We start from the raw sequence: 26,318 nt of genomic DNA, 5'->3' as shown, positions 1-26,318 counted from the left end.
AGGCTTGTTCAAAATTAATTGAATATTTCTGTTTTTTAAGTTTCTAAAAAAGTTTTATTTGCTTTGTTGTTTTAAAATGATTGTTGTGTTTTTATAGTACAGAAAAATGTTGCAAAGTCATATTTACAAAGACGAATTGCTTAAAAAATTGTTTCGTTTCTTACGATAAAAATATATATTATTGAAAGGAAGGATTTTAGTTTATTTTTATTACTACTTAATTTATAAGTGAGTGAATAAATATATTTTAAAAATTTTATATTTTCTTGATAAGGGTCAATAGCCAAGTCGATTTAGCCATGTCAGTCTGCCTGGCATTTATTTCAAAAATTTTCCACGGCCACTCTAACGCCCACAAACTGCAATAGTTTGTCATGTCACTTTGAGATATGGTAGAGGCCATGTATTACATCTTTATTCGGACAATATCTATCGACTCACACATACATTTTCCAAAGCAAAATATTATTTTAAAGTTGTTAGAATAAATGTAAATTTTTGGGTACTTGAAACCCGAGGTGCTGCTTGTTGTTGTGAACCTGATACTGAAGTTTCGGCAAATAATGAAACCTAGAACTCAAATTTTGTTTTCAATTTGGTGTACTTTCAAAATTTTAAAAAGAGATATTACAAAATTCTTATGTATTGTGTACCTTCAAACTGTTAACAAAGGATGCAATAGTTTTATTAATTTGTTTTTTTGTAAATCTGACAAAGTAGAGGAAATTTGATTTAGTTTTAAATTTATTTCTTTTATTTTTATTTATTTCTATTTATTTCTTTATTTTTTTTTTATATTTTTTTTTTATCAACTATAGTTAAGAAAATGTTCATTCTTAATGGCCAGCCTCGCGTTCCACTCCCTCTGTTCCGCTGGCAATTACTGTTACATAAATCAAACAATGTAACCACTTTCTTTTTATTTGATATCCTTTTTTTTGCATTAAAAGAAGTGAACATCAGCCGGATGAGCATAAAAATAGGCATTAAAATAAATAGACTAACACGGACTTGCAACAAGACCAGTACTATACTTTACCGCCCTAACGCACACGACGACTAACACCTCCGCATCCGCTTATATGACGCATTTCCTTTCGGGCAATATCAACACCGATGACAACAACAACGGACTGTAACTGAAGTTTCCTTGTTTGAAGACCCACCATTATCCTTTCACACGCAGTCCTTATTTTCGGGGGAGAAGCTACTGCTTTCGGAAAAAGTCAATTAAAAAAGTTAAATAAATCATAAGCTTGGCAGATGATTTGATTGCGGCGCAGGCTTCGAGGCTCAGCCATTGGGCTACAATGTGTCTGTGTACTTTTACTTTTCCCAAAGAGGGTGACTTTTACACCGCAAACAATTTCAATATTTTTGGGACCGATGAGTTATATGAAAGTAGATTTTAACACAGGTCAACCAAGGTATAAATAGATTAGAGAGTTAAAATTAGAAAATGTTACATACCTTTTGTTATATTTTAGAACCAATTTTTCAATGTCACGCTGAGTGTTGACATTTACTTTACTATCAACATCATTGATTTTTTTAACGGCTTGCGTTACGACACACCTGTTAAAGATTTGTCTTTTGAAATATAAAAAATTGATCTTCATGTAAACTTTGACTGACACAAAACAAACAAAAACTGAAAAAATAAATTGAGAAATCAGCAGTAAATATTGCTATGTCCTATAAAAATTGTTTATTTTTTCTCTGTGTGCCCTGGCTTGTTTGAATGGCTGAGCTTACATCCATTGAAGGGAAACGTTCTTCCTTCGGCCTTCGCCGTGTTTACTTTGTTGCGGTTTTCTTTTTGCGAGGCTTAGTTTCCGGATAGGCGGAGGGTTGGATGGGCGGACATCCGACGGATGGGCGGCTCGTCCCCCAGTTGACTTTCGGGCAATCATAACTGTAACTGTAAATGCTCGGGAGCCGCCGGCGTAGGAAAATTTATGAAGTGTGGCGTGTGCAAGGACACGTGTACCAAGTCCTGCATTTGAGTTTTGGGCGTGCTCTGGGGATTTCCATTATTAAACATTTTCGGCTCGCTCTTCGGCAACTGCAAGTGATTTGCTTTGATTTTCTTGTCTGGCATTTATCATTCTCCCACTTGCTCCTTCGCTTCTTGGCAGTAAATGAATTTTAATCAAATATATTTTGCATAATTTATGATTTTCATGGGTATTTGTCGCATCTTTCAAAGCGCTTTTATATACATATACAATTTTTTTGGCAGGCGCTTTTAAGCTGTCCGCACCCGCATCCGTTTCCGCAGTCCTAAACAAGGAATAAAAGTTATATTCGAAAGCCCGGAATATGAGATACTCTGTGTTAGATTGTAATATCTTTGATTTCATAAATGCTGAAATTTGTTAATTAATTTGTTTACCACATTCATATTATTCTTCAAATATTTTTTAAATATGGTGTACCATAATGGAGGTTCGCAATGACTTGAAACATGAACTCGCTGCATATAAAAGTCCTACTTCTGCATAAGACGTTAAACAAAAAAAATTTGGAGAATAAAACTGGTTTGATTGTATTCGATTTGCGGTATCAATCGTTTCGTAATTTTTATAGCCGAAGACCCCTTGATTCGAGTATGAAGTCAATCTACATTTCCCCAAACTTTCCTCCTTCTCCTTCCCCATTTCTGTCTGGCAGCCATTGCGAACTTCACTGCGCCAATACGTTTCCGTTTTCCTGTCTGCCTGACACTTGCAGCATGTTGCCTGTCATTATCCTTGGCTCCTTTCTGCTTTCCTCGCTTCGTGCTTCCTTTTTTCCTTATTTTTTTGCGTATATTTTTCGGGGGCATTACGAAATGATTTAATGACAACGAATGAAAAATTTATTGTCCGTGAAGTTCCTTCTCGCTGAAGGGTCGCCGGATAAATTGGGAACGACATTTCAGCGCTATTAGCTAGCAAAGACTTTCTTTTTGCATCCCCCGTTTAAGTAAATACATGAGATTTTGAGGGGAAAGAGGGCGGGATAGATAGGTTGAGCAGATAGCAGGTCCTGTCAATGTCATAACTATGTGGGCGTACCCCATTTTGCCTTTGTATGGCGGGTCCACAATTATGTTGTCATGTCCAACATGTCCCCGATTAACCCTCAAAGTTCTAACGATGCGGGCTGGCTTAAATTACCAAAGATTGCAGTCAAAAATTGAGATTGTGCTTAAGCATTAATGTGGCCTGCATGAGAAGCGCGGAGAAGGGTCAACGCAGATGCGTAAGTTAAGATGTTATTCATTATTAAAAGTTCAAAACGATCTTTAATATAATATCGAAACGATTTATTGTTTAAAATCGAACGTAAAGGAGTGTATTAAAATTTTTAAAGCAAGATATGATAATGTTTTATATGACTTTTGTTGGTTTATAATTCTATTGGTTTTACAACAACCCTGATTATATTAAATTGTCAACAAAAGAATGCAACGCGGCGAAATATTGTAACCCTTTGAAAATTAACCAAGTTAAGACAAGTGTTATATAAAATTAATAGAATATAATTGATAACATAGAAAAAAAAATACATAAGTACGGAATTTCATTAGTATTGCGGATTTTGAAGCGGATATTACAAACTAAATAACTTTGTGGTATATTTTTCGATTTGATTATGGGAGGTTGCTTCTGAAAGGAACACCGAAAGGTGAAAGTAGTTTCTTAAGATTATGCGGACTATGTGTTATTTTAAAGTTAATAATTTAATTACATTTCTTTTGTCTATATATAAAACCACTAGCCTCATGATTTTATTTTAAATCGTCTCCTCTTTAGAACCAATTGAATTTTAATTTTCCTTATCTAAAAAAATAATAAAAATGCAATCTATATAAATGCTTTAGTCTATAATTACTTAGAAAAGGGTAGACTATATTAATATTCGGTACCTATTGTTATCTAGGCTTGGGGTTATCTCATTAACAGGTTTAAGCTGACGACTTGAAACTAGTCTTATAAAAGCAATTACACATTGTACAACAAAATCGTAAGATTATATATAAATATGACATACCCACTTCAAAAGGCAAGCCTCGTCTTAAATCTATGTTTATTCCCGCCTGCTACAGACAGCATTCCTAAAGATTTTCTGTCCCTTTTGAACAGCCCCAACAACCCGATAGCCATTGAAGCCGGCACAGGCACTGGCCCGGGCCATTAAAATTTCAATAGCTTTCCCCCCAACGCGGAGTTCTTTCTTCTTGCTCCCGACCAATCGTTCGCCGTCTTGTCTCTTGTCAATATTGGACAATTCATGCGCATTGCGTAAACATCCGTTAAAACTTTATTTTATGGCCGCCATTTTACGGACGTTTTGGTGTAAATACATTTCCGCCAAGCGACATCGGACATCGGACATTGGACATTGGACAAGGGACAACGGACCAGAGACCCGGTCCAGTAGCCAGAAAGGAACCGAACCGAAATCGAGAATCGGGACTGGTAAGGGGCAGATTCTGGCTCAGGAAGCGCAAAAAATGGCGACGCCAACAAACGACAGCGGAGAATCGAAACAGATAACCGGAGGAGCTCGAGGAGGACGAGGTCCACCCCAGGCATAAATTATGCACTGCAAAATAAACGACGAGGCACATAATAAAAATCGGGAAAAAATTGTGTACGCAATCAAAAGGATGAAAAGGGAACGAACGAACGCCAAAGAAACACCAAGTCGAAGTCAAAATACACTAATTTTGTTTTAAAAACTGAAAAAAAGATTACAGTATTAGTATACAATAAAACCATAAACTACTTTTTGTTTTGTTTTTTTTAATTTTAACTTATAGAAAGTTAAGAAGGTTTAAATTATTAATAAGAGGTAAATTCGGCCCATTTAAATAGTAAATAAACAAATTTCTAAGCTAAGACTTGCTTTATATTATATGTTGCCTTGTGGGTCAAATGTCTTTGCAAGAACGATATTTTTTTTTTTGACTCAAGTTCGACTGAATTTTGTTTTTTTGAAAATTAAGAAAAAACATAGTGTACAGTGTGGGGTCAAATCAAAAATCAACTCAACTTTTTATATAGATAGAGCATTTACTAAGTTTTATAGTAAATCATTTGAGAAAAAATTGTTTTTGCTGCCACACAAGAAAGCAATTTAAGGAAGCCATGGGACAGGGACCAACACAAGTAAAAGAAAATCTGACAATTTTAATGAAAAATCTTGTACATTACGAAGAAAAAAAGGGAATGCCACCGGGGATGGGGGTGTATTTTTGTGACAAGCATGTGACCCAATTATGTGCAATCATGGCAACAAGTTAGAGGAATCATAACAAACATTTCGCATTCAGTGGGGATCTGGATCTGGTGCACAAAAGACGAAGTGTCAGCGGCACAAGACACGAGCCGAGTTTTCCCTCGACTTCTCCCATCTCGCAACAATTTCAATTTCAATGTGCCTGACAGCGCCAGTCCGACATCAGCAGCTCCACTCCCCTCACGTTTTTATAGCCCAAAAATCCCCTGTTCCTAGCAGAGAAATACAAATCAGCAGAAGAAGACAACGTACATGATGACGATAATAAGGACGATGACGACAATCAACGGCAAACAAACAAGTTAATGTACAAGGAGTGGGTGTACACTCGGAAAAAATTGCACATTGACTTGAAGAAGCAAATTTAAGACAAAAGTTCCTTCTTTAAGTTATTGAAAACGCAGTAATCTACAAATCAATGTAATTATTTGTTCAGTAAGGAAAGGTTCAAAGTCAAAAAGCATTGAATATTTTTTTGATGTCTAATACAATTGTCTAAGAATATTTTGAAGTGCAAAGCGAAATTTGCGGCTCATTGTGAATGTCCTAGAAGCCATAGGGCTTTTGTCCTAACAAGTGGCCACAATTGAATAAATGAATGCACAAACGAGTGGGCCGATGACAATGGGCGAGTGAATGACAGTGGGACACAGCGGCCGCACAGTGGGCATGGATCAGGTGGATGCGCTCATTATGCTCTTCATCGCTTTTCCAGATTGCAGGTCACCTACCCGAAAGCCCCCAATTTCTAGCTCCGCCCTTTGTTTGTGTCGCTGCAATTTACGCTCTTTGTCTGCCGAATTTGGGGGCTATGCAAATAATTGCTTTATGTCCTTGTTCAGCCCGGCCATTATGTGCCGTCCACCCCAACCCCCTCCCCCAAAGTGACAGAAGGACGACTCTTGACATGACTTAATGAGCTTTCGTTCGAGTGGCGAGCGCTTTCACCGCAAACTAAGTTAAGTGGATTTCTGCGGCTTGCCAAAACATAATTGAACATCAATTGCGGCATTTGTTTGCTGACCAAGCGAATAGAGATGCGTTTAATAGGGATACCTAATGCATTTAGCATCATCGTTATCGCATAGGGGACTTACAAAACGGATACTGAGTTAAAATGCAGTAAGCTTACGAAAACACCCAAGTATTATATTTTAGGGAAACAAAATAACAATTTTTCCGAGGGATAAAACAAAACTCTGGATCTGTTTAAAATTTGTTTTGATCAGAAAATCTTAACTGACTTTTTGTTCTGTTAAGTAGTTTTCATTAGACCTTCTGCAGTGATTTGATTTACATTACAGAACTGGCTTTATCAACTAGCTGCCATTAATTTTGATTCTGGAGAAATTTGTTCAAATAGTTTTTTATTCAACTGTGAACAGCCTGATATTTGTAAATTGGTTTTATTATGTTTTTACTGCATATATCGATTGAATTGCATTATTTATAAGAGTGAGCATAAGTATGGGTAGAACAACTTGAAAGTAACCGGAATCATATATATTTTTATTCTAATATGTCACCTTCAACTGCAAAGGTACTTCCCCAATTTCGACTTCGATAAGCGGGAGAATCTCCCACGTTCTACTAAGGAACCCAACGAAACCAAATCAACAATTACACAGCGAATTAAGTCAAGTCAACTCAGAGCCACAAAACATTGAACTTTTCTCCCTGTTGCCTCATTACACATTCAAGAAGCGTCGGACAAAGCCATTGATAAAACCCTTACCACGAATCCGGGTAAAAGAGGTACGCGAAGGGGCAGACCGTTTCTAAACAAAACAATTTACGTATAAATTAATTTACTTTCATTAATTAGTTGGGGCATTAGTCGAGGGAGCCACCTCACTGAGGTGACAGAGTGGAAAATTGAATTGTAAAAGTTTTCGTTTTGCTCTTTGTTCTTTGGTTTGTTCATTTTGGGTAAGGCAGAAATTTGCATAGCAATTCAGCAATCATTTCAGAGTTTCGTTCGGAAGAGAAAGACTGTTTTTTTTTTATATTTGGATGGCACATTAAAAGGTTAAAGAAAATGAAACTTATTCGAACTTTTTGGGTCAGAGAAACCCATTAAACGGTTGAAGAAAGTTTTTGGTAAATTGACATTGAGTTAAAGATGAGTTAAATTAAATTATTATTGATAAAAAAAGTCTGTTTTTTTATAAATAAATTACTTTTCTTTATTAATATTTAAGTTTTTAGTGAATTTTTCATTCGCTGTGTGACAAATATGTTAAAGACTAGAGTTCAGATCCTACATTAGGAATAATTTCCTTAAATTTGTGTCTTTCAAAAAAAATTTAGGAAGCCATTACCTAAAACGACTCCCCAAGTGATTTATTGCCTTTAAACTCGTTTTAGGTCAAATTTTCCTATGTTTTGCATAAAAGGTTCAAGTTTAAGGCAATTAATGCTAATTTTAATGAAATTTGTCCTAAAATCAAGGCAATTTAGTTTTCTGAGTGTAAGTATTATATATTTGGGAAAACGATTGAAATCAGTTATAATTTTTTTTGATCAACTGGGGATCCCGCCTTTGATGATATGGGTATTGAAAGACCATCCCTTGAACAAGATATTTGACGACTTTGCTGTGAAGAGAAGTCTGTGTCCACCACAGCGTCATTTAGCCTATTAAAATGTTTATGTGTGTAAACTATAAAAACGTGATTTGCTTGTAGTCAACGGGCACGGAAAACTATTGTCCGCCCGAGAACCAAAGCGCATGCGCCATGGAAACTGAATAAAAAACATTTAAAATGCACATAAATTAAATGGAAATGGAAATGAAAATGAAAATAAAAGAAAGGCTAAAAAGTTATAGGAGTTATGCTCTTTAAAATCCGTAGGTGTTGCCATTGTCACAGTCTGTCTCCCATTGGACGGAGATAATCTAAATAAAACCAACATTAGAAACCCAAAAAGTTTATAATTTTATTAAAATTCTTTTAAAATGGCGCCTGTCTCAATAGATGTTTACAAATCTTCGTGCATCCGACATTAAGAGGAAATATAAAAATTGTACCATTAAATCAAAGTCTTGGCTTAATTAATGATAAAATCTGGGCCATAAATTCGATTTATAAATTATAGCAAATTTCCGACATACTCTGCGCAAATTTCCGCTGTCGTAAACATTTTCCTTTTAACGTTTGCGATAAAAGTAATATATTTTTTGCTTCCCAATTTATGGCTATTTAATGGTCAAACATCAAAATATTTGCAAAGGAAAGGAGTGGTTTTATATATAGTATAATTTCAGAAAACAATTAGCCCCTAATGGAGAGGAAGTTCGTTTACCTTTATTTACCTAACATAAGGATTATATTTCCTAGAGCTTAAGTTTATTTACCTCTACCTCTTTCCTTCTCAAACAAACAAAGCTCCAAAAAACACACAAAGTTTATCTTTCATTAATGATACTATTTCATAATTTTAAAATGAGAGGAACTGAAGAGGCTGGGACAGAGAAAAGAACAAACTAAACCCCACAAAGAAACCAAATTTATAACCCAACAACAGCATCTGAGACTGGGACAGAGCAAGAAAAACACAGAAAGTCGTGTAAGAGGAATGAAAAGTTGAAAACCTATAAAAATTTAAATTGATTGTTCAATTAATCTTCACAAAACTTGACAACAACGGGCTAAGAGTATTCGTATTAAATTTTCAGTGGGAGAACAGAGCAACAAGGTAGTTCGAATTTTTAAAAATATGATTTTCAAAATATAGGTTTTCCAGAAGAATTCTTCAACTTAATTTAAAATTATTTTTTCGGCAATTATTGCAAAATACAGTAGCGGCCAAAGAACTCCGGAAAAAAACTTTGAAAGGGCGTAAAACATGTAAAAAAGGTTTAGTCGGTTTTAATCTTTATTCGTGTTATCTATTATTCAGTATACAAATACCTAGTTTGGTAAATCGTAAGCTTTTGTGCAAAAAAAAAGAAGTGAAACACGTCGAAAATTACTGAAATTAATGCCATATTGGCATTGCGATCAAAAAATATTAGCGCTTAAGCTAGCTTTTCAAGTAATTTGAAACTTACTTAAAAAATAAATAAAAAAAATTGGTTTGAGTTCCTCAGTTTTTAACAAGAAAGGAAGCAAACTTCGGCAAGCCGAAGTTTATATACCCTTGCAGCTATTGCAAGAATTAAATATTTTTGAAAACATTAACATTATGATTTACTTGCGTATATGTCTAAAAACATTGAAGCAATGATGATTTGCAGCTCAATTATTAGATAGCTATTTTATATAATTTTATTATTTCGATGGGAGCTATATGCTATAGTCGTCCGATTTTGATGAAATTTAAACCGTAATTCTAAAATATTTAACCATTACTATATCTCGAAGAACTAAAAACAAAATTAAAAAACAGAAAAGTTATAATTTTTTTTTATTTATTTTTCCGATTGTTCCTTTGGGAGCTATATGCTATAGTCGTCCGATCCGGCTCGTTCCGACTTATATACTACCTGCAATAGAAAGACAACTTTTGGGAAAGTTTCATGCAGATAGCTTTAAAACTGAGAGACTAGTTTGCGTAGAAACGGACGGACAGACGGACAGACGGACAGACGGACGGACAGACGTACGGACAGACGGACGGACAGACGGACGGACAGACGGACGGACAGACGGACGGACAGACGCTAGACAGACGGACGGACATGGCTAGATCGACTCGCCTAGTAATGCTGATCAAGAATATATATACTTTATAGAGTCGGAGATGTCTTCTTCACTGCGTTGCAAACTTATGACTGAAATTATAATACCCTCTGCAAGGGTATAAAAAGTATCAATAAGTATAATTAAAGATTATTTCTAAATATAAACCTCATTTGAATTGAAAATTAGCAAATGCATTTATTAATTCGTCTAATAACATTTTTCTTGAAACAAATAACACAATTGTTGTCTGTCTGGATTTCTTTGTCTACTGTACTGTACTGCAAGACATGAACAATTTTTAAAAGCGTCTCTTAATTTGTAGTTTTTAAACCAATAACTGCCGCACAATGCAACACGCACTCAGAATTCCCGCCAATAACAAAGGGCTTAAGACAAGTTACATAAAACCAGTTACATAAAAGAACCCAAAAACGGGAAAGAAACAGAAAGAGGGAACCATAAAGAAAAACCCCTTTGCACCTCTCGGCCAGACAATGCAATAATATTTTTCATAATTTTTTCCCAGTCTCTTCTCTCATTTTTTTTTTGTTGGTTGTTAACCTACAGTCAATTAATGTCCCATAAGTTTTGACTTCATATGTGGACGATCGAAGGATGGCGCGGCAACGGTACCTAGCCCGACTTTCGGAACTTGTCATAAGATTTTTTTCTGTCTTTAATTGCTAATAGGTATTTTGATCGTTATGATCGGGGCGAGGGTTCTGTTGTTTAATCAATGTGGAAATGCCGCCACGGCGGAGCGCGTCAAATGAAAACCGATCCCGATGGCGATCCTTGGCGTTGGTTTAACGATCGATCGATCCCCGCCCGGTCTTCTGGACCCTGCAATCGGCAGCTAATTTCCATGTTTGAGTTTTGGTTCCATCTGGATTGGAGGCTCTTCGGGCTTCTTTTACGGCTGCCTCCGCTCTCGGCGTCATTAACATTTTCGAGATTTAATCATCAAACATGGCGCAGCCTCGAATCTTCATCTCGCACAGTTTGGATCGGTTGGTGGTAATGATGGCATGTTCTGTCTTTTGTTTAGCTGCTTGTCGTACATGCGCTTTTATCGGCATTTAAAATAATCTATAAACGGTGCGTTGCGGAGAGGGGCTGCCAGGTGGTGGGAGATTCCATCAACTTGGGGCGCCATAAGGCAAGTCGGCTTAGAACAGTTCGGTGGCAAGTCAAAAGTCGGTAATCGGATATATCCTGCTCGTAAATGTCTTCGAGATCAAAGTATTGCATAAAAAACAAAGAAGTTGTAATTAATAAAAATCAGTTTGGAGCATCAGAAGTCAGAAAAGGGGAAAAGTATGTATTGTATTTCACGTGTTTTGATAAACAATTTTAATCATTCTAAAATTTAAGATTTTATTGTACTTTCATTTTACGAAATTTGTTGTTTTTTATTTTTTTTTGTTTAAATAAGACAAAAATACACAGCTTGTTAGTGATAAAACCAAAATTAATATAAATATGTATATGTAAACGGCATATAAATTCAAAGGGCTTTGGCGGTTTAATTAGATCTTGTTTTCAGACAAAGCTGATAAGAAAAAAATAATACTGGTCAATATAATATTCTTAAATTATTTTTTTTTCCAAAAACATATAGCAGGTAAAGGCGCGTTCATTTCGTATCCTGACTAATTATGTTTTGAATTCTATTATGAAATCCCTGATTCAAGGAATATATCAAAGCATTATTTTATGTGAGTACGTTTGGAATTGCAAAAGTAATAAACCATATATGCAGCTTTAACTCGTTTTGACTTTAAGTCTGTTATGTTTGGCTTGTTTTGCTCCTTCGTAACCCTTGGAAAGCCCTGCCCAAGAAATACAGCATTTTCATTGATTTCAATTTGCCTGCGTTGCGACGCCATATTTCAATTTCTGACCGACGCACAATTTACAAGCCATAGCATGTGTCTCCAACTCTGGGGCCCCAACCATCCATGCCACCATCTCTTTCACCGGCTGTATCTCCCTCTCTTTCGTGTAACATGGCAGACCGAGAGGCACTGGGGAAAGGCAGGGGACATTGGACAGACAGCTTAATTGATGAACAAAGGCGTTTGGGCCAAAAGTTTTGCGTTTGTTTAAGAGATGGCCAAGCGATGTCTGGGTCCTGGACAGTCTTTTTGCCGAGTTCGAAGTCGAGGACTTGCAGAAGTCGTACAAAATATTTAACACCCGCTGAGCGTATTTATGGGAGAATGAACCTGTGTGTCCTACTCTCTTCGTCATCATGGCCATTTCCACTCCCATTCCCTCCCCTCAATCTTAACTCCAACCTCATCGTCATCGTCCATGACTCCACCATTTTGTCTTAGACGGGGCCAATATGTGTGCTCAGGGGCGCTGTGAGGGAATATGAAGATGGATATGTTGTTGAATCGGTGGACAAATATCATACAATTTATCATGCTTTAACTTTATAATAGTAATATCAATTTATAGTTCAAATCATTTAAACTAGCAACACTAAAACAGCACAAGTTTCATATAATTTAGATAAAATATAAATAGTGATCCTAGTTGTATTTTCAGAAGAGATTGATTGAAAAAAGTAAATTTATAATGTTGTCAATAATGTCTTTACTTTAGTATATGATAGCCACAAAGAAATTGGTTTGGTTTGGTGTTTCATTCACCAACAAGTCAGGCACTAAAAAGGATTTTGCTTGGTGAAACTCTTTGACTAGCTAAAAGCCTTTAAATGAAATAAGTTAGACTTACATTTGAAAATTGTCATATTATACTAGCATAAATTAATAATATTACTATTTTATAGTACTGTTATTCAGTCACTCACTACCCATTATTTATAATCCATTTTCGTGGTAAAAGAGATTTTAAAAATAAATTTGTTGCTTGTGCTGATGAATTTTAACTGTTCTAAGAATTTAACTATTTTTAAGCGTATTGACAATAATGTAAACACAAACTTATTGGTTATAAAATGTCTATTATATTGATGGACTTAAATTCAAAACTTAAAAATATATATTTTATTTAAAACCTTTTTGAAGATTAACATCCTTTAATTATTTGGATATCCGTTTATGCGTGTCACTTGCTTGGCCTACCTCCTTGCTCAATGGAACCGCCACTGATCTTCGGAATCCTTGCAGAATCGCCTCCTCCTTTCCATATAGATATGTGTATCTTTCTCGCTCCCACTCCTGGAAGATTTGCAATTCCAATTGGCGCGACGTCTGCGTTCAGGTTTGCTCCTGCTCCTGCTCCTGCTCCTGCTGCTGATGATTAGTTGTTGGCTCTGTGTCCGACCCTCTCCCTCTCGCACTCTGCATCAATATAACGCTCTCTGTCTAGTCTGCAAAGGGGCTTCTATGGCCACGTTTAACCTTCTTTTTATTGCACACACGATGCAATTATTTGTTTTATTAACTGTTGAACATGTTTTCTCCGCGCACATTGCGCCATGTTTTCCCATTGATATATAAGTCGCTTCCAAATTGTAAATTGCAAATTTTATTAATTTCTGCCCATGGGAAACTTGTTTCCCCAGCGATCGCACTCCGTGTGGGGTTCTCTTCGAATCGGATTGGGCTTGGTTCGATTCCGTTGAGATGAACATTTTCCCGCATTGAGTGCTGCTGTGGGTTGGTCGGTAATTAACCTTTTAGGGTTTTGTGTTTGAAGGAAATTAATGACAATTGTCGAAGGTTTAGATAATGTGGTGCTTAAGTGGGTGCTTGAAGAACGCGAACTAATAAAAATATATGACTGAATTGAATAAATGAATTGTCTACTATGCTTTACCTAAACTTAACCACTTTCTCCTAAAGTTATTTTAATACCCCAGTTTTCTGGCTAGTTTCCCAAGCTAAGGTAATGGCCATTTTTCATTGGTTAAGCCTGAAACAGGTTGATTTACATAAAAAGCAAAGCCAAAAAATTAATTCTCCCACCCACTTCGTAAACAAAAGAAGGTGGGTGAAAGGTTGAAAACGGCAAAGGGGTCTGGTAGGGAAGTCAACAACATTAGCATGAACTCAGTTCAATGATTAATCAGCTAAGCAAACATAATAAAAGGCTAAGCGCAATTTTGCGACATTTTGATAAATATCGAATCAAAATAATGCGTCAAAATAATTAATCATGATTAAACGGGGGTCAGAGGCGTAGGCGGGGGGATAAGCCAGTGTTAATGATCAATAAATGAGACAGCAGGGAAGGACGGGAGAACAAGTGCTGGCTATCACACGCCATTCTCGAATTAGTGGCCTGCGAAAATAAAGAGTAACTCGCCTGTTCTTACCCCTCCCTAATCACCCCCATCATGACTTAAATACTCTGGCCAAAAAATGTCATATAATCGGGGAAATCAAATGCAAATGTAATAAATCCGTGCGAAAGGGGGTGGCACCGGACCACCCCCCGATTTGTATTTATTTACTTGTGACTTTCCACGCATAATTTAAGGTCCTGCCAAACGAAATCTACCCAAAGTCATTTTATATTCATAGCCTTCCCCCGAGTTGCTACGTGTGGGAACTTTAACATGCGGTCTCGCATTAGTCAGGATGTCAGTTGGATGAAGAAAGCCAAACCCTTTTCCACTACCCGCCAACTTTTCTTCCCAACTTTCCGGAGTTTTTCATCCGGCTCTGAGTTCCACTTGTTGTGTGCAACCAGTAGACTGTTTTTCAGACCACAGCATATATACTTAACAATTTTATATTGAAATGCTCTGGCCGAGTATGCCATCTTACAAATAAATGTATATTTTATCTCAATTTAACATTATTTACTTAAATTTGTACTCAATTACTAAAATTCTTATTATTAAAGGTATTTAAATTTTTATTTGTTTTGAGTTAGATCAAAAATACAGAAATAACATTTAAAATTATATAATGTTCTATGTGCCTATTTTTTCGAACATTTCAATTTTATATTGAAATGCTCTGTCCGAGTATGCAATCTTACAAAAAACCATTTAGAGTTTATCTAAATTTAACTTTATTAAATTGATTTCCCCAGACTTTAAGATACTCTTTACTCAGCTAACACGTTTAGAACTAAATATTACCCCACAAAACAAAAAAGGGTATCGCTGAGTTATTTTTCAAAAAAAATTGTAATCAAACAAGCACAGGTATTTTGGGCTTAAAGAGAAATATTTATATTTGTGTTATGGCTTCCCCTAAATCTTAAGCACAAACTTTGGAATGCGCATAGCATTAGATTCTTCGTTTTTTAACCCCCTCTTTTCTTATCAGTCTTGTTTGTTTATGCGAAATTTAATCAAAATCGGTGTTAAGCGATGATTACTCACATAGGCCCCAAGGGTGACATTTGATGGCGTTTAGCACGTGCAACCGCCGCGAGCAAGGCCGTTGGGTGGGTGGCCCCTGGGTGGATGGGGTGGGTTGGCAGTCGCCCTGGCCGCAACCCTTAATTGCGCGTGTAATCAGTTGGCCAAGGGGGTTGGCCACCGCCAAGGGAAGTCGGAAAAGTCGGGGGAAGGCGGCCTAATGCCCTGTAAATGCAACTAAACAGCTTGTGGGACGCTTTCGGACGAAGAGTGCCGGGGGATTTGACTTTGGGGCAATGTAAAGTGGCGTTGATGATGTTATTCCGATTTGATTTGATTAGATTGCATTGCATTAGCGGAAGATTGATAGAGCATACGTCAAATAACAAGTAAAATGAAAAAGTATGTAAGCTGATTTGTTAAAATTTTTGCTTCGGCATTGATTGTACGAAGCAATTTGCTGCTGGAATCCGGAATTGCCATCTTTGTACTTGTTCGAAAAACGACAAGAGTTACGTGTTAAATATTATTATTAGGCAAAGTTTCGCCCAATCATTTAAGGCAAAAATAAGCGATTTATACCCAATACTCTAAATAGGGCATACAAATTTAAAATTTTTACTTCATCTTCCAATAGCAGCTATAGGATACCTGGATATTATCGGACGAGAGAACCTTATATTATTAAATTTTACGCTGCATTGAAAGCTTCGGTCAGTATGACCGACAGCTATATGATATGGTCATCCGATAAACAAAGAAACTATACATTGTATATGTTTGTAGTTGTAGTGTGATTATAAATTAATAAATATTTTTTTTTCATGTCCTTAGACTTAGATAAAAAAAAACCGAATAATAGGTACACCCAACAATAAACTAAACTATTGTTACATAAATTATAAACTATTGGGTATGAACAATTTCTCGATAAAATGAGTATTAAATAAATGTTTTATTTTTATAGGGTTTATATTGTTTAGTATTAAACTAATACTTATGTTTTAATACCACGTGTAGTTAAATTTCAATACATTCTTATACAAAATAAACTTACAGTTTTTTTTTGTATTATTGGATACGAAAAATCTTTTGGCATTTGTTATTACAAATACATTACATAAAAGGGCATTTTTGTGTATTTAAGAACAAAAATTAAAGAGAAAAATAAAGCATGCAATAACGCCCTGAGAAAAAACAATGACAGGTTTGAGATAAGAACTTCTAACTTATTTTATTCTACAATCCACACGAGCCTTTTTATAATATTTAAGTATGGGAACCTTTAAACACAAATCAAACAAGAAGGAAGCAAGCCGGAGTATATACTCCTGTATACTGCGGGCAGGCGGACGGACAGACGGAAGAATATATATACTAAATAAGGTCCGAAAGGTCTGACTGAAATAATAACCCTCTGCAAGGGTATCAAAATTACGTTCAAAGAATTCAAAATTAGAATAGAATAGAATTGAAAATAATAAGTGGTTCAAGACACCTGTTGTTCGCTTCGATATTTAATTAAAATCGATATAAAAAAATGTAGGACTGAAAAATCTAAAAACTAAATTGAAAAAGAAACAAAATCGGCGAGTGAAATTGGTCAATTTCATAAAAAACATATTAGTTAAAGGTCTTGACTATTTAGAGGAATTAACTAACAATTATGCAGTTTATGGTAATCAAATACAATCATTACATGTCTTTTTACTTATTTTTTTGTGTTTATACTTTGTTTACATTTTATTAAAAGCATCCTATGCAAAAAAAAAACAAAAAGGAACGCTATAGTCGAGTTTCCCGATTATAAGATACCCGTTACTTAGATAACAAATTTAAAACTAAATATTCGCCCACAAAACAATCGACGTTGAGCTGGCGCCATCTGTCGAAATGCATTGCCAACACTAGAAACTGAGCGCGTGCAACACCCCATCCCCACTAACAGCAGCAGAGCGGCGGCAGAGGACTTAATAACACAATAACTCAAAAAATAATAACTCGATTTTAAAAGTTGTTGCCCACCGATAGACATGAACGAAACGCACACAAAGAGTTCAATCGTTAAGTTCCAACATGTCTCCGAGTGACGTTAAACAAGTGTTTCGTATTTCGCTATTTGTAAGCGTTATGGTGGGCGTGGCCCCGTTTAAAAATAACAGAGAGAAGGGCATGGCTAGATAGACTCAGCTACGGATCCTGATCAATAACATATATACTTACTGGGGTCGGAAACGCTTTCTTCTAACTGTTACATACTTTTCAAAAAATTTATTTTTCCTCTTTTACTCTACTGGCCGGAATTAAAATCCCTGAACCAGTGTGCAGAGTTGGGGAAGGTACTAGTTTCTTGGATATAGGCAAGGTACAAAGTATTTGTGAAAATAAGTACTTAGGTTAGGTAAAAGATTTTTTAAAATTTTTCAAGTATGCCTTATAGTGCTTTCATATTTCCGAAAACAATATAAAATTAGTTTTAGTGTGAAAACAAAAATTAATCATAATATTTCAGTACTTAAATACATAATAGAGCTTAAGAATAAGGTAAATAAAAATGTTTACCTAGGTAAGGTTAAAAGTAGCTTCAAAATATTTTAATTAGGTCAGGTACAAGGTACTAACAAATTGAAACTAGGTTCGTACCTAGGTACAAGTATCTAGGTACATCCCAACACTACCGTTCGACGATCAGTGCTATGTAATTTGCAGCAGATATTACTTTATTCGTAAGATTAAGTTAGGCCTGACCATATAATAAGTAATTATAGTTTTGTTGTTTTGAGATATTTAAAAGTGCGCGTTTTCCATGTTGTTGGAAACGTAATCGATTGCTGCTTTGAAAACATCGCCCTATTGAAAGTATCGATATTAACTAAAGAACATCTGGCAGCTCTCGCAAAATTACCTTGATGGCGCTGCCAGATTTTGATTCCCGATAGTATCGACTAATCATATATTTTTGTTCCAGATCTACATTGCATCCTCGCTGAATTTAGCAACTTAAATTCGCCAATACAAAAAAGGGCCGTAATGCAGCGCGTATGTGGCTGACTGGTACATGGACAGAGCTTCAACTAATTTAATTTAATCGTTCCAGGGCATCGACACCTTCTTCAAGCGGGTACCTGCAAAGCCGAAAAAAGCAGAGGATGAAAACGGGGACGCGCCGGTGAAGGCGCCAAAACGCCGAAAGGCCGTAATCATTTCAAGCGACGAGGACGAGGTGGCCGCCAGTCCGCATGAGCCCAAGAAACGCAAGGCCTCGAAAGCTGCATCCAGCGAGGATGAAATGGTGGCCGCCACTCCGGAAGCCAAGAAGGCCAAAAATGGCCAAAAACCGTCCCTATCCAAGCTAAAAAGGCACGTGGATCCTTCGGAGCTCTTTGGTGGGGAAACCAAGCGGGTGGTTGTGCCCAAACCGAAGACCAAGGCGGTAATCGAGTTCGAAAACGAGGACATAGACCGGAGTTTAATGGAAGTCGATCTGGAGGAGAGTATCAAAGAGGCTGTGCCGGTGCAAAAGGTTTCACCACCTCCCAGGAGCTCTCCCTCCCCCAAAAGAGCCAAGAAAGGCAGCCCTGAACCGGCCAAAGCCAAGTCCACCAAACCCAAAGCCTCCACTCCGCGTGTCAAGAAGGAGAAGTCTGCTGCCGATCTGGAATCCAGCGTCATATCCGACGAAGAACGCCACGAGCGGAAACGCATGACCGCCGTGCTCTACCAGAAGTACAAAAACCGCAGCAGCTGCCTCAATCCCGGCAGCAAGGAAATCCCCAAGGGCTCACCCGACTGCCTGAGTGGACTGACCTTTGTGGTCACCGGAGTACTGGAGTCCATGGAGCGCGAGGAGGCGGAAGCCGTAATCAAGGAGTACGGCGGAAGGGTGATGACCGTGGTGGGGAAGAAACTTAAGTATCTGGTCGTGGGTGAAGAGGCGGGACCCAAGAAATTGGCTGTGGCTGAAGAGCTCAATATACCCATTCTCAGCGAGGATGGCCTCTTCGACCTGATCAGGGAGAAATCAGGGCAACCAAAGCAGGTAAAGGAGGAGAAAAAGAGCCCCAAAGAGGAGCATAGCTCGAAGGAAAGGGAAAAGAAGGATGTCAAGACATCCAGCAGTTCTAAAGTTAAAGAGGAAAAGAAGCAAGACACCAAGCCCAAAAATATTGAGAAACATAATGCCTCCAAGCATAGCGTCAAGGAGGAGCACACTACCTTAAAGATAAAGAAGGAGCAGCACGATGACACAGTGCCAGCAGTAACCCTAAAAGTCAAGAAGGAACCCAGCTCCCAGGAACGAAAGGCACCGGTGCCAAGGACAGCCGAAGCGAAGACCCACGATGAGGTCGGCATGGCCTGGGTGGACAAGCACAAACCCACCAACATCAAAGAAATCGTTGGCCAGGCAGGAGCCGCTAGCAACGTGACCAAGTAAGTACATAATTGAAATAACAGGAAAATTTTAATAATATCCTATGAATAAATACTTTTGTGACGCATTAATATTTGTCATATTCTTGAAGAGAGAGAGTCAAAAATTTACGACGCAGTAGAGAAAAAATGTTGACCCTAAAAGTATATGTGTATGCAGACTCTTGGTCTTGATATAGTCGTCTTATAGATTATTTTGTTTTTGTAATAGTTGCAAATGTATATGTACTTTAATGCATTGAAATTTCTTTCTAGGTAGTTCGATTATATAGTTATCCAATCCGATAGATTTTTAAACTATACTTGTCAACAGAATTACTTTATAGCAAGAGTATAATTTCAAGTTTTCCAGTTCTGAACAATTATACATACAGATGCATATTCATAGATAGAGTTGAGTAAGTAAACATTAAAACATGGAAGCAAAATTCGGAAAGCCGAAATTCATAAACCCTTACGGACATGGCTATATCGACTCTCCTCGTGGTGCTGATCAAGACTATATATACTTTATAGGGGCGGAGATGTCTCCTTCACTGCGTTGCAAACTTCTGACTGAAATTATAAATATAACTCGATCTTGGGCTTGTAAAAGTCTTAATATTTTTGTTTTTAAATGGAATATTATTAATTTATTTTTAATTTCCTAGGCTGATGAACTGGATGTCCAAGTGGTATACAAACCACGACGGAAATAAGAAGCCCCAACGACCCAATCCTTGGGCCAAGAACGATGACGGCAGCTTCTACAAGGCGGCTCTGCTTTCGGGACCGCCTGGAATAGGGAAGACCACGACGGCGACTCTGGTGGTGAAGGAGCTGGGCTTCGATGCGGTCGAGTTCAACGCCTCCGACACGCGTAGCAAACGCTTGCTCAAAGACGAAGTATCGACGCTTCTGAGCAACAAGTCCCTCTCTGGTTATTTCAGCGGACAAGGACAAGCGGTCTCCCGGAAACACGTGCTCATCATGGACGAGGTGGATGGCATGGCCGGCAACGAGGATCGTGGAGGAATGCAAGAGCTGATCGCCTTGATCAAGGAAAGCTCCATTCCGATCATTTGCATGTGTAATGATCGCAACCACCCGAAAATTCGGTCCTTGGTCAACTACTGCTACGATCTGCGATTCCAGAGGCCGCGTCTCGAGCAGATCAAGGGTAAAATCATGAGCATCTGCTTTAAGGAGAAGGTGAAGATCTCACCTGCAAAAGTGGAGGAAATCATAGCGGCCACCAACAACGATATCCGGCAATCCATCAACCACATTGCTCTGCTTAGCGCCAATGAAGAAACTTCCTCAAAATCTGGACAACAGGTAGCCACCAAGGATCTGAAGCTGGGACCCTGGGAAGTGGTACGGAAAGTTTTTACGGCGGAGGACCACAAGCACATGTCCCTAGCCGATAAGAGCGACCTCTTTTTCCACGACTACAGCCTGGCACCGCTCTTTGTGCAGCAAAACTACCTCCAGGTCTCGCCACAGGGGAACAAGTAAGTTTGGCTGAGCGGGCAATTTTAATTCAAATATTAAAGATATTTGATACGTCTTTATGGCGTGTAAAGAACTAATGTCTTACGTCCCTAAAAATATATACATTCCCCCTCTTCCCAGGATGGATGTTCTGGCCAAGGTGGCTGCCACGGCGGATGCCCTCAGCTTGGGAGACCTAGTCGATAAGCGCATTCGGGCAAATTCTGCCTGGAGTCTGCTGCCAACCCAGGCCGTTTTCAGCTCGGTGCTGCCTGGAGAACACATGTGCGGTCACTTCACTGGACAGATAAACTTCCCCGGATGGCTGGGCAAGAATTCCAGGTCCGGAAAACGGGCCAGACTTGCCCAGGAGCTGCACGATCACACCAGGGCCTGCACCTCAGGTTCGAGGCTATCCGTTAGGCTGGACTATGCCCCCTTCCTGCTGGATAATATTGTGCGGCCACTGGCGAAGAACGGACAGGAGGGAGTGCAAGCTGCCCTCGAGGTAATGAAGGATTACCATCTACTGCGCGAAGATCTGGACTCGCTGGTCGAGCTTACCTCCTGGCCGGGCAAGAAATCGCCTTTGGATTCAGTTGATGGAAGAGTGAAAGCAGCCCTAACTCGCACCTACAACAAGGAGGTGTTGGCATACTCATATTCTGCTCAAGCAGGCATAAAAAAGAAAAAAGCTGAGGCTGGTGGCGGGGATGACGATTACTTGGGCGAAGGTCAAGAGGAAGAGGACGGCGCTGGTGATCACCTCTCTTCAGATGACGAAGACAAAGACAACCTCGAGCTGGATGGTTTGATTAAGGCCAAAAAGAAGCCCCCCGCTTCCAGTACGTCGAAAGCAGCTGGTGGTTCAAAAAAGGCAGCATCTACCTCGAAACCAAAGGCCAAAGCAAAGAAGTAAAACGTTTTTTATTTTTGGCCAGAAAATCTCATCGATTTATTTTGCGAATTTTCCACTCATGCTTAGCAGTCGGTTTATATTGTTAAAAGCATCCAAAATGTACGGTTAAATTATATATTTGGTATGTAACTCGATTTTTATAAATTGTGAAACATTCTGTTAGAACTCTGAAAAATAAACAATTATTTCTGAAATAAAGGTTTTATTTTATCAAACAATAGCAAGGATATTGAAAAATTTAAAAGACTAAAGAGTTCAGTGAATTTTTTTGTTTATAGATTAAACAAAATAGATTCTAAAAGAACAAAAAAGCTAACGATTTATTCGTTTAATAATTAAATATTCAAAATCGATGCAATAAGTTTAGCCCCAACATCTACAAATAGTAAGACATTTTAAATTCCAGTGGACTGCTGAGGCAGTGCTGTGCAGTTTATAGAATTCGTGTTGAAAATGCCTGAAAACACTATTTATAGAAAACGTTTCTTTAAGTTTGTATTTGAACTTGAGCGGAATTTCAAACAAACCCTTCTTTCAACTTGAAAATAAAACTCTATATACGGACTACAGAGAGATAATTAAAAGGTTTTCACACAGGCAAAAGCGATGGCGAGAAGGTAAATTAAATGTAGAAGATTAAGAACAAATATTGCGTACTCTCTAAAAAACAAAAATTCAATTTAGTTTTAAATAGTTACCAAGAAAAATAAAATCAAACAATTTTAAGCATAAATTTAAAAATATTTAAACTGCAAAATTGGGGATGTGTTTCCTAAAAAACCCGTCAGCGACTAAAGAAAGTTAAAAATATTCTTTGAATTTTGAACAACTCAACATTTAAGTCATTGAGGGAGTACCATAGCTAAGTACCAAATGCATTTTTTTTTTAAATACATTAATCACGACGAGGTTGATGAGACTCAAAGACTTTGCGGAAAACATAAATATTTTATTGATGTAAAGTTTATTTTTATTTCCAGCCAACAAAACCAAACCCCGATGTTTTCCCGCTTATTTGTTGTACTTGGCAACCTCCGAATCAAGTAAAAATAAAATTTAAAAAAAACTGATTTTATTAATGGGCTTATGACAATACGTTGTTGGCCTCATTCGTTTTTTTTAACTGTACGATTTTATGTAAGTGCAAGCAAAACAATAGTATGACGATTCCAATTAGCAATGAATGAAGAAAATTGACAGAACCCGATAGCTGATAGTAAAAATACAAGACGGAATTGGGGCCGATACATCAATCAGAAAAATTGTATTTCATTGGATTTGACGACAAACCGGATTGAATGAGCGAGGCTAAAAATATATACGAAATACTTTTTACCATTTAAACGTTAACTTCAAACGTTAAAATTTGCGGGATAAGCACAATATAATAAACAAAACAATAAGGTTTGAATTTAACGTTAAAAAGGCAGTGTGAACATTTTACCAAACAAATTTCAAGCAGTATCCATATAGTTGTCTCTGTCTCTAAGCTTTAATGAATCTGTCAATGAATGAGGCAAATAATGTAATGTCATACCCGTATAACTGCACACACCTTGTATATTTCCATTTATAATTATTTTTTTTGTGATGTAAGCATGTAAGCAAACATTTCTTTCAGTGCCTCCCTGGTGATAGCGGGGACTCGCTCCGCAGTTGTCTTATCTGAGTTCTCAACCAGGGAAACACAACGTCGATACCAAAGTCAAATCGAAATGCCATTAACAGACATTCAAATTTTCGGTATGCTCATAGAAGCGACAACGAGTATCTGAGCTTAACATTTTTGTTAAAAACGGTTTAACTACAGTTTCGGTTAGGAAATTGGTTGGATCATCCAAGTTCTTAACCTAGGGGAACCAACGTCGATAGCGAAGTCATATCGATATGCCAGGTATAGTCGATAGAATATTCGATATCCCCAATGTAGCGCCAAAGAGTATCTGAGTATCTGAGTTTTTTTCCCGAAGTCAGCGCGAACGGACTGCACGTACTGTGGCAGATTAGAATGCAGTGAAAAAATTGATAGGAAATCAGGGGACTTGTGCGGGCTACTCCAACCAACCGATTAAATGCAGAAGTGATCCACTTGCAGAAGTGATCCACGCGATCCACTTGATTTTTCGATCTGATTTGCCGCGACAACGAAGTTGTAAATTTTTTCGCACTGAAAAATTCTCGGCTTACGCCCGTCTGTGTGTGTGAGAGTGTGTATCTGCATCTGTGTAAAGGGCGCAGCTGGGCAAAAAACAACACCTAGAAATTGAGCTATTTCAGCCTGCCGACGCGGTTCTAATTAAATTGAATTAAATTGTTCTTCAAAGCAACAAACTCAACGGGTTTTCTTTGTTTTTTGCGCAACTCTCTGCGCTGAAAATTCAATAAGCACGTAAATTCCAGCACACACACATACCACCTTAACCGCGCACGCACACCGATACATCGCTGCTGAGCTGGACGACAGAGAGACAGAGAGAGAAGGCAAGTGTAGACTTTGCTCCCCCGCCCACCCCCTTTTAGAGCGCCCTCTCCCATTATTGTTGTTGGGCCAGGCACAAGGACACGCAGCCTCCCAGCTCACGCATACATGCTCACACTTGGGAGCCAGGGTTTTTTCGGCCGTCCCCCTCTTTCTCTTCTTTTTCGGTAAACAGGTGCCGCGCCTTGTGCCGTTACTTTCGTTGGGGCTTCGTTCTCCGTGTTTTGGCAACACATGTTTACCTTTTTAACACTCTGAGTGCGGGCATGAATGCCATTAAAACAAGAGCGGACCCAGAGGGTTAAGCAAGCGGGGAGTGTTGTGAATGAAAATTCTACCTTGGAACCGTTTCTGATGTTGGAAATTGTCATGTCTTTATTCCAAATATTTGAACACAGTGCACAGTGAGAAGTTAATGTACTTATTTATTATCAAAAAACAGATTTAAATAAACTATACTAGATGGTATTCTGTTTATATTTACACAAAAAAAGGTAACAGCTTACACAAAAATTTGTTACGTTTTGCCAGTATTAATGGCATCAAAATATTTTCGCCAAGTTGAAAACATTACTTTCTTTGAATAAGTAATTTTTTTAGCATAAGTAATGAACCTTAACTCTACTCGATAGCTTAATAAGTAATAGATACAAATACATTTTAAGCAATAAGATTTATTATTAGTTTTTTTTTTCATTTGTGTTTATTTTGTCCTTAAATTATTGTGTATATTTTCTATGAACCTTAACAGAATATATATGAACATCGCGGTTTTGAAATAACAGACAGACAGATTTTACTTTTTTTTCATTCTTTATCTTTCTAAACCTTTCGAAACATCGTTAAGACAATGAAGTGAGTTAATTTACAAAAAAATGTACCTAACATACTAAGCAGCACACTTGAAAGGCTTAACTGAAATCAAATTATTTTCGTTAAGAAAACAAAATTTGTTCTCCATCTATAAAATACCCACAGTAAACTCTACAGAATTAATTTAAGTAACAAATAAAACTGTTTTTGGATTTGGATATAAATATTAGACAATTGTTAAATCTGAAAAAATATTGGTCCAAAGCATTTTGTTTGCAATATTTCAACGAAAAACTTAATATTATTTAGTGGTCCTAATATATTTGAAATAAATTTAAGGCACCAACTTAAGCCTTATATTTAATAAGCTTTATTTATCGCTATACTGAATTCGTTTTTTTTTTATTTTTGTTTCGCATTTTCTTATCGCCCTTTTTCACATTTCCTTGCACACAACGCTCCAAATTCAGGTCATTGCATTTGTTTGACTTGCCACCCATAAAACCCCCCACTTTCCACCCGCACTCGCACTGTCTCTCTCTTTTCGTCTCGTCCTGCGTGTGAATGTTGATTTTTCAATAGATTTCCCTTTCGATTTTCTCGAAATTCTGTTAAATGGCAAGCTTGTTGTTATTTTCCGCTTTACTTGACTTTTAATTTTTATCTTCTATTTGCGTAGTGACGAAACTCGTCAACAGTCATACTCCGCAAAAAGACCGAAACTAAAAACAACGACTTATCGATAAGTAAAAAAAGGTTAATGATAAGGAGGAACGAGTAGAACTGCTACTCTGTTCGCATAGCGGTTCCCGTATCTTTATCTAGCCTGCAACAGCCAGAAATGAAATAGATAAACGATGAGCACAGGAGAAACCTCTGTCGCACAAACATACCTCTTATAATTACTTTTTTTCGTTTTTGACTTAAATAAACTCA

The 26,318-nt window shown here is 37.5% G+C and overlaps 2 protein-coding genes across 2 annotated transcripts in view; one reads left to right on the top strand and one right to left on the bottom strand.

The window, feature by feature from the left end:
• LOC128260213 (checkpoint protein HUS1) overlaps positions 1–16,333 on the bottom strand; it is a 111,741-nt gene extending 95,408 nt beyond the window's left edge. Inside the window, exon 1 of the mRNA XM_052993036.1 lies at positions 16,324–16,333. The gene's annotated coding sequence lies outside the window, so the exon portion shown is untranslated. The remainder of the gene's footprint in view (positions 1–16,323) is intronic.
• A 1,853-nt stretch (positions 16,334–18,186) lies between these two features.
• On the top strand, positions 18,187–22,288 carry LOC128260153 (replication factor C subunit 1). Its single transcript, XM_052992940.1, has 4 exons — positions 18,187–18,306; positions 18,365–19,698; positions 20,349–21,191; positions 21,313–22,288. The coding sequence occupies exons 1-4, from the start codon at positions 18,298–18,300 to the stop codon at positions 22,088–22,090; spliced, it is 2,964 nt and encodes a 987-aa protein (XP_052848900.1). The 5' UTR covers positions 18,187–18,297; the 3' UTR covers positions 22,091–22,288.
• Positions 22,289–26,318: the final 4,030 nt, after the last annotated feature.

This window comes from Drosophila gunungcola, chromosome 3R (assembly GCF_025200985.1).
Source record: "Drosophila gunungcola strain Sukarami chromosome 3R, Dgunungcola_SK_2, whole genome shotgun sequence".
Taxonomy (NCBI): domain Eukaryota; kingdom Metazoa; phylum Arthropoda; class Insecta; order Diptera; family Drosophilidae; genus Drosophila; species Drosophila gunungcola.
Note: the sequence above shows the minus strand (reverse complement) of the source record. Positions and strands in the feature narration are given on the sequence as shown.

What these genes read in the sequence shown, in the direction of transcription:
- LOC128260153 (XM_052992940.1), top strand. An exon ending in GCCGCTAGCAACGTGACCAA is followed by an intron (nt 19,699 to 20,348) that starts GTAAGTACATAA and finishes TTAATTTCCTAG; the next exon opens with GCTGATGAACTGGATGTCCA. An exon ending in GTCTCGCCACAGGGGAACAA is followed by an intron (nt 21,192 to 21,312) that starts GTAAGTTTGGCT and finishes CCCTCTTCCCAG; the next exon opens with GATGGATGTTCTGGCCAAGG.